The sequence below is a fragment of the Poecilia reticulata genome, linkage group LG23 (genome assembly GCF_000633615.1).
Source record: "Poecilia reticulata strain Guanapo linkage group LG23, Guppy_female_1.0+MT, whole genome shotgun sequence".
Taxonomy (NCBI): Eukaryota; Metazoa; Chordata; class Actinopteri; order Cyprinodontiformes; family Poeciliidae; genus Poecilia; species Poecilia reticulata.
The window spans coordinates 16145286-16154688 of NC_024353.1; the positions used below are offsets into that span (position 1 = coordinate 16145286).

At 37.7% G+C, this 9403-nt stretch overlaps 1 protein-coding gene across 1 annotated transcript; it reads left to right on the top strand.

Moving 5' to 3' along the window:
• Positions 1-6: 6 nt before the first annotated feature.
• LOC103459762 (plexin-C1) lies at positions 7-8357 on the top strand. The gene is made up of 16 exons (XM_017302716.1): positions 7-48; positions 559-687; positions 1078-1212; positions 1291-1391; positions 1461-1566; positions 1645-1804; positions 2019-2121; positions 3432-3507; positions 3967-4008; positions 4087-4220; positions 4364-4543; positions 5544-5652; positions 6080-6256; positions 6357-6524; positions 7023-7122; positions 7336-8357. Exons 2-16 carry the CDS (start codon positions 610-612, stop codon positions 7377-7379), a joined length of 1713 nt encoding a protein of 570 aa, XP_017158205.1. The 5' UTR covers positions 7-48; positions 559-609; the 3' UTR covers positions 7380-8357.
• Positions 8358-9403: the final 1046 nt, after the last annotated feature.

Genomic DNA, 9403 nt, shown 5'->3' on the forward strand with positions numbered 1-9403 from the left:
TACACAGATCCTGACTTTTATCCATCAAAGATCAAGCCAGACAAACCGGTGAGTTGCTGTATTAACCATAGCCTCCTCTTAATCCTGATGTTTTCATGTCTTGTTTTTTTACTGAGTCCTAGAGGGCTAAGAATCTCCAGGAACATTTTATATGTCTGAAATGAGACAGACAGAATGTTCAATAAAATGAAAGGTTGGGTGATTTATATTTCTGAAATATATAAGTTGGTATGGGTTTACAGATCAGTCCCTTTTTTACTCTTAAACATTTAAAATAAACTTTGTKTCTGGTTTTTACCATCATTRAAACAATTTCTGAATCTTTGTGATAAATTGTAAYYYWTTTGTTAAATGTGGCAGTGTCTATATTTTTGTGTTTGTCTGTTTAGTTTCCTGAGTGTTTTTTGTCATTTTGTATATAAAATATGAACACGTAAAGCCCAGCTTATTAAAATCTGTCCCAAACTTTCTGTTTGGCTGCTTATATAACTATAAATCTTCCCTGAGTTTTCTGAAGAACAAGACAAAAATGTTGAAACRATTCTCTCTGTTCCTCAGTCAGTTCCTTTGGACCTGAAACCAAAGGCTGTGCTTTTTAAGCAGAACTTCATGAGTTCTGTTCTGGCCGTCAGGCTGAACAACTGGATGGTTTTCTTCATTGGAACAGCAGATGGACAGCTAATCAAGGTGGGTAGGAAACTAACAACTGAGAGGAAAGAACTGTGTTTTAGCAAAATAAGTAACAACCAGAATATGTTGCAACACAGTTTATGAACACAGTGACAATGTCACATTGAAGTGTAACAGAGTTTAACTTGGACCAACTCCAGGAGGACCTCAGATGTTTGTTGTTTTTCTTATAGAAACACAATCCATCACACCATCTTTGTTTTTGAAGACCGTCTTTCAGATTTGAAGGTTATTATGCAAATTGTTACATAACCTTAGAAAGAAAAGATTAAAATAAGATATGTGAATATTTGAGTTCTTTAGCCATTTGCACAGGACTTCCATCCAAACCTGTTTCTTGGATACGTTCTGTATCTCTAACCTCAGTGTTGTTGTTGTTGTCATCAGCTTTCTGTGGACAGGAAGTACCAGCCCTCCTGTCCACAGATCCTCCTCAGAACCAGTGGAGACAACAAAGTGTTTCCAAAACTCCAACTGGATCCAGTGGATCAGAAACATCTCTATGTGCCGTTTAAAAACCAGGTAGATTGGAGCTTCTTCGTGTGGCGTTCACTTACCCTGCCGGTTGATGTGTTTCTGAAACATGGTGTTCTGCTCCAGGTTCAACGTGTTCCAGTGTCAAACTGCACAACTTACCAAACTGTGAAGGATTGTCTTTCTGCCCAGGATCCATTCTGTGTCTGGTGTGTTTCTGAGAAAAGGTCAGAGAAACTTCATCTCAGCTCAATCCTTCATCTCAACTTTATGATGACACATTTACATTTTTTCAGCTGCTCATTTAAAGACAACTGCAGAGGTTCAGAGAGGCTGTCCATCCCTGATGAATCCAAGCAGGAAATAGTTTCTCACAGATTTCTGAAGGACTCCACAGGAGAGGTGGGTTAATAAAATATTTATGACTGTTTTCATCTGGAACTATCAGTTATTATCATCTTATTTTTGTTCTTTTCTCAGATAAAAATAATAATCCAATCACACCTGACTACAGAGAAGATTCAGTCTAACTTCACCTGTGATTTCTCTACAACCTCCACCCAGCTTTGTAAAAACCAAGAACCAAAACCACAGTACCCACAATGCACCTGCATTCTCAGTCACACACTCCTTGCTAACGGTTGGTGATATTTTGTAAATGACCCGAACAAATATTTAAAAACTGCCATCAGTTTGTTCAGCAAATGCAACAACTACATCAAGCACATAATGAATATGTAATATGTGTTTGCTATATATAGCTATTATATATCCTAACAGTTAGAAATGATTTACATCCGAGTAAAAAAAATAGAACAGTATTTTATTAAAATGACAAAATGTTTGTTTTACAGATCTTGATGTCACCATAAAGATCAAACTTGGAAGCACAGATCTAATAGAACAACTAAAGATGATCAACTGTTCCAGTATCCATGGTCAGCCTAGTTTTCACCTGTAAGTTCACAAAGTTTCAAAAATGCAGATTTAATACATTCACTGATCATGTGTAACGTGGTGGGATCTGTTCGGAACACCAGGAGGCATCCTAACCAGATGCCCCAACTACATTAACTGACGCCTCTCTATGTGGAGAAGTTCTACTTCTAGTCTCTCCTGGAAGGCCGAGGTTCTAGTCCTAACTAAGGGAGAGCCCAGACGACCTGTGACGGAAACTCATTTGGACAACTTTTATTCAAAGTTTCTTTAAGTCACCCCAAAGCTCTTGCCCATATATAAGAGTGGGAATGTAGACTGACTGGTAAATCAACATGACAGAAAGGTACACCACTCATCTCTGAAGACCCAGCACCAATTTGCCAATCGATCTCCATTCACTGAACCCTTCTGTAGTGATAAATCAAATATAATTTTTTTCCCCCGAATTCAAAACATAGGGGTGACCCAACTAGGGTCTAGTTGGGTCACCCCTTCTTAAAAGGTAGAGTCTCTGAGAACAGTTCTTCAAAATATAGTCAGTGTTTTCAGCAAAGTTGAGCTGACTGTCCAGGAACGACCCAAGGTATGTAAAATTTGCCACAGTTTCAACAGGTTGGCCATCGAGAKAAACTGGAACCACTTTAAGGTCTTGTTTAGATCATTTAATTAGCTCTACATTCTTAAGAGAATGAAAAATTCATAATAAATAATAAAGACTTTGTGGTATTCTGATTTAGTAAAGATTTATATTAGTTGTGTTACCACCCCCACGGCACTAGAGGCAGTAGCAGGCCCGAAAAGCTGTGACTAAGGAGCAGATTTATAAGTACACTGAAAGAAAAAACTGTGAGCTTTGCTGAATTAATTAAAGACACAAGTTCAAAACCATGTTGAGAGTGGAGCTCCTTCAATCAGGGCTCCTCCTCCGCAGCTCTGATTGGCTAAGCAATGTAACGTGATGCTCTGCCGCAAGTGATGGCAAAGCGGGGCGCGTCATCACGACTTTACACAAGTGTCGACGTCCGCGGCAGAGGCTCCGCCGAACCCCGGAGACCGACTCATCGAAGAGTCGGTTGTTTTAGGGACACAGTTGAATGTCTTCTCCAAGTCCACAAAGCACATGTGCACTGTAATGGCTGAGCAAACTCCATTTAAGAGTGTAGAGCTGGTCCAGTGTTCCATAATGGCCATGCCATGACTAGTTAGACAAGCAGACAAGCTTAAGGTAGAACTATATATTTTGCTATAAAGTAAGAGGAAATTCGAATATCTGTTTACAAAAGGGACTGGTCTCCTGTATAACTGAAGCTGATGGGTTTTCTGTCCAGGTGTCAGCGGTGTATCAGAGCAGGATGTGGATGGAGACAGAACAGCTGCTCCTGGGCCACTGATGCAGTCAGCAACGTAATCATGAACCGTTTCATTAAATGTAGCTTGTGAAACACATTTACATATTTTTATGTCATGTAATCAACATTCTACCACTAAACCAAGACAATCTGAAACCGACCTACCAAAGAACAGTGAGGAGCGAAAACAATTAAGATACAACATTACATGTAAGATGTGGATATTAGACACAATTTCGTTCATTTCAAAATAAATTGTGTTGAATCATCAGTAGGTAGGAATTCGTCCTACCCACTGAACTGTATTACCAGTGTGAACTGTATTACCAGTTCAAACCACGCTCAGTCACTGTGTCTTTGGCCAAGTCTTCATTCTGCTGCTGCTGGTTTGAGGCCCTGGTGGCACTGACTGTATGGCAGCCTTGCTTTTGTCAGGCTGCCCCAGTGCAGCCATGGCTACAATGTAGCTCATCACAACATATCCTGAATACCATGCATCTCCTCCTTCATGCAGGACGGTGTCTGTGCAGATATCGAGTTTGGGACGAACTTTTCTGTGAGTGAATTTTTTTTTTCTTGATCTGACACCTCATACATTTTCAGTTTAGCTCATTTGTATTTTCTGCTCCTTTAGAAACCAGAGATCTCCTCCGTCTCTCCCAGTGTTGTGTCTTTCTATGGCAGAAATCAGGCTGTGCTGTCGGGTCGTAACCTCAGAGATGTGACCAGAGTCAGGATTAAAGCTGACCTGGACTGTGACCCAAAGGAGTGAGTCTATCTACGCTATATCATTTTTAATAAATACTTTCATTTTAAAGTGTTCTTCCAGTTTGAATTTTTTTGTGTATTTTGTGGTGTTATCTATGCTTGTTTTTGATGTCTCCTGTTTTCTCTCTGTGTTCTCTGATCAGGTCTCCTGTGTGGAACAACAGTGGTCTCAGTCTGTTGTTCCACATTCCCGAAGTCAAAACTACAGGTGTGGTTAAAGTGTGTGTCTTACTCCCAGATGAAAGTTGCCACGGCGACGTGGAAGTCGTCTATTTATCATCACCAGTCTGCACCAACATCGTACCAAGTAGCAGCTGGAAAAGGTGTTTAAACCTTTTATGTGCAGCATTTACAGCAACTGTAGAGCATCAGTGATACTGTGAAATATGGTATTCTAACACTTATAGTCACATTTGATAAATTAAATTATTATTAAAAAGATTTTTATTTCAATAACTTAATTGGCTGTGTGAAATAGACAAATTACACAGACTGATGTTTTCTTATCTGAACTAAGACTGAGAAAGATGCACTGACCAAGGTAGACGATCTAAGATGATTAAATCCAAGTGCTTAAATAACAGAAAGGATGAACTTAGAAACTACACACAAAGGAATGAACTAGTAAGGCATCACATTATAGCAGTAATGAACACAGAAACAAATTTCATATGAGAATGCAACTGAAAAAAAGGAAAAGGATCAAAACAGACACTAATAAAAACCACCACCCAAACACAACAGAGTGTAAACTATTTAATATCACAGTATTTAAGGTTTAACAAAATCATAGTAAAATGTCACACATTCTAATATTTTGTTGAACCACCTCTAGGATCTATAATGCACTAACAATGTTGTGCAAATGAATCATTTTTAAAACATTTGTGTATTTATTATACATTGATTTTTCTTTCTTAAAGCTGATATCTTATTGCTCTCCTTGTTAGGTATTAATCATGCATTGGAGACAGTGAGGTGTTTTACTAGTTTCAGCAATCAAATGTTTTTTTCATTTGCTAATAAAGTAATAAAGTAACACCCTGTTTCATTTCTGCGATTACTCAAACAAAAGGTGCAACACCTTCTGATCAAACAATCTGAGTGAAGAACTTTATGACTGAAGATGAAATTTGGATTTGGTTTTGTGTATGTATGTTCAAGTGTCTGACATGTAAAGCTCTGCGTACCTATTTCGATGGTTTTTGCTCATGGGATGTGTGTACTAATAAAAAACTGATGAGTCAATCATATTTGAAGCTAATCAACAAACGTTTTTCTATCTGGTGTATTTTTCTCGGACTGCTGCTCTGTGGCCGGCAGTGGGAACAGGAGAGTCTCTCTAACTGGAACCCATCTGGATCTAGTGGAGGGGATCGCACACAGCCACACCACTCAGGAAGTCGTGTTGACCACAAACAGCATCTACCAGGTACTTTTGCACAATAATCTGATTGTTAGCACACATTTAACTACGTATAATCTTCACAAAATACTACACTATTTTACCGTAACCTGGTAGAAGTGAAATTAAAACTGATACAGGTTCATTATTTCAGCATCAGATGGATATCTGATGACTACAGAGTGAGTACAGAGTTCCAGCTGGTTATTGACGTCTCAGTTAGCTATAGTTTAGTCTTCTGCTGCTGTAGTCTGGCCAACTTCTTCTCACTGAAGATTTGATTGATGGAGAAGTGTCTGGGGAAAAAAAGGAGAAAATATCCTTTCTGATTGCTCTGAACTCGAACAAGTCATCTACAAGCCTTAAGTTGCTAATGTGGTTCTATTTGCTAACAAGCAGCTGAAACGGTGAATCTTATGAATGGGTCGGTGATGGTGTCCCAAATTCCTTTCAGACTCTTGTCTATGAAACACCAGCAGCGGAGAATGACCGGAGCTCCAGCAGCGCCGTGTTTCTGAAAGTAGCCAATCGAAGCTTAGAGTGTCTTGAAAAGATGACCTACTATCCAGATCCAGAGTTTACCAGCTTCACAGCCATGAGCATGGGGGAGAAGACCCGCATCTTTATCCAAGTAAGAACGTTTAAAAAAAAAATAAAAATAAAAAATCCAGCATAAACAACCACCTGACGTAAGGTCACAAAAGGTGAAACTCTTGTCTGTGTTCTTTCAGAAAAAGGCAGATAACCTGGAGATGGCGCTAGCAGAGTTGTCAGTTTGGGGCATTAAGGATGAAAAGCAATATCCCTGCATTGTAAAATCCAAAGAAAACGGCGACAAAACAGAAACTATCATCTGTGAGATCCAAGGTTCACAAAATGATGACTTCACACACATAAAGGTAAATGTGAATTCATGCTTCACCAAATTGGATACAACAGTAAAGTGTGTGGATTTGCTTAAAATATATATGAGATAAATGTGTTGTAGGAATAAATGTTGTTCGATTCAACAGTACAAATGTTTATATCCAACCCAGTGGCTCACTGGATCTGCTCCATTGTTGATCAGAATGGCTCACAATAGGAAGCCGTAGCTCCATCTATTGTTCTGTAGATACTTGATTCTCTAGGCAGGTATTTATATATTAATAGAGACTAAGATCAGTTTGGCTAGTAATTCCTGATAATCAGATGCTGTCCCAACTTTTTCATCTTGATTAAAGTGACCAACTTTATAAATAATTGCCCTTAGAGCTTAATAGTTATTCATGGTCTAACAAGCCTATTTGTTTCGCAAAAAAACATTTGCAGGAGTTTTATTTACAGACTTATCTTTTCCTCTGATTACAACTCAAACTTAAAGTTCTTCTTAAATCAGCTGTATCTTTCTTTTCAAGATCCATTACGGAAAGGAAACAATAAATCTGCAGATTTTGTCTTTATTTCATAAAGTCCTTCTGATTGTGCGGCTCTTGCTGATACCCTGCATTGTTGCCGGTAAGTACATTAGCATGACTGATGTTTTGTTTTGACCCACTGACTTCACCAAATACCAAATAACATACAACTTTCTCTTTGTATTTTCTGACACAATGAATACCATGTTATATAATTAGTCAATGTGATCGAAATAATCACTAGGACATTTTTATTTGCAGTATTGTTTGAATCAAGGTCAAAGTTCCTACTTAGAACCTCTTTGTATTCCAGTGCAGGTGATTATTTGTATGTGGAAAAGACGGACTGACGGCTGAGACAAAACTCTGATCACCCGACGGTTTCTGGAAGTAAAACTTCAATGAAGAGGGGTGCATTCTTATTTGCTTGAACAGCTTTGTGTTTCTTTTGTTGTGTATCTTGAGGATTAAAAAGTCTTCTGAATTCCTCAAACCTCTGTCTTTCTGGAACATCAAGTTTTTTTAAAATGAACTTAGCAAATCAAGAAATCCGTTTTCAGGGCCGGCCCAAGGTCATATGGGGCCTTAAACAGAACTTGATTTGGGGTATGTCCTGCTCAGAACATTAACACCTCTAACAGCGTTGTAGACCAGAAGTGGCAAAATCTGGGCAAGGGGGCGGAGCTTAAAGCAATCTGACCAAATTATTGGTTATTTGCTGAGATGTATTTATAGACAAACCGAAGATCAAACACAGAACATTAAAGTCATAACATCAGATTGTAACAATAGTAACATAATCACTGTGAAGTTTTCTTTTTTTTATAGTTTTACAAAGTAAACTTTAGTTGTTCAAATCTTTTAATTTAACTGTGTGGAAACCTTCACATCAAACGTAATATTCTCATTCTCTATAAACAAAAATTTTAAATATGTTTATATTCAAATCCATGAAGGCCCCTGATGATCTACAGGTTCTATGTAGTTTGCTTATGCCTTGGGCCGGCTCTGTTTGTTTTTCACCTTTGTTGATTGAACCGTTTTGTTGTTTTCTTTTTCGGTGTTTATCTGTTCCTGTAGTAGATAACAAATATGCATGCAAATAATGCTTATGAACTGTGTAAAAGCTTCTTCCAAGCATTGAATTTCTAAATGTTGACAATAATGGAAAAAGCATTTTTTGCTAAAATATTATTGTTCATGTACAAACACATTTTTTTCTTAAAAGGGATGTTTTCTACTGCTACAAATACATATTTTGAATGATTCATATCTTAGTCAACAAATACACAATTCCTATGTTGACCTTCTGTTTTATTTGGACGAAAATTAAAGTGTGAAAACAGAATGCTGACAAAAATGTTGAACTTTTCCAAAATTTTTGATTGTACCTTCTTCATATGCCACACTTAGTGAACTGAAGGACAAATTAAAATTTTAATACTATTCAAACTTTATCAAAAGGAGTCTAGATGGTTGGGACAATGGTTACTGAACAGCTGGAAGTGGTCAGAAGCAGCAGAGGGGGAATGTAGGGAGTTAGAATCAACTGACGGAGAATATTAAGCCTGTAAATTGTAAATTCTACAAAGAGAGAAAAATCACAAAACAGAATCCAAATCATTCAAAGTAATCACTTTCATACAGTGAGCTGACTGAAATTCCTGGAAAGAAAATATTTTATTGCATATTTAGTTGTGTCAAAAATTTTAATCAACACTTAAGTTAGAGCGTTTGCATGTTCTTAATCAGCAGGATTTTCTTGTTAATTGCAACTGGAAATGTAATGGAGCCGGCCTCTCCATTTAATAATTTGGGTTATTAGCATTAACTGTCAATATCAATGTTAAGAGAGATATTGAGATCAACGATTCAACTAAACAATAAATATACTAAGAAGGTTCACTTTCAGACCTCGTAAACCTCCAACCTTAAATGTTTTCTGAGGCACCTTTAAATGGAAAATATTTTGAAAAACATACGTATAACCACCAGCAACACTTGACTGGTTCTCGTTTTAGAGTGCAAGGAAGTGGTGAATGTCTGATGAACCGAGGTAACAGCAGCGTGAAGCTGAGCACATTTCTAACCACAAGGAACCAGAAAATGCTCTTAACATGGTGTGTTGGCCATTTCTAAGTGATCTGTCTCAGGTGGTTAGGAAGTTACTTTCTACAACTTCAACAAGTTACAAAGTAGAGCTGTTAGATCTGATTGATGATTGATTCATATACCAGGAACACATTAAAAAAGTTCTATAGGTAAAATAATATTGTAAGTTCATTTTAGAGTAGCCTGGTAGAAAGGAGGATTGCTTCCTGGAGGCGGAACTTGTTAAACGAGGTACTTCAGATTCCCATTTTCTTTCTAATTTATTTTTT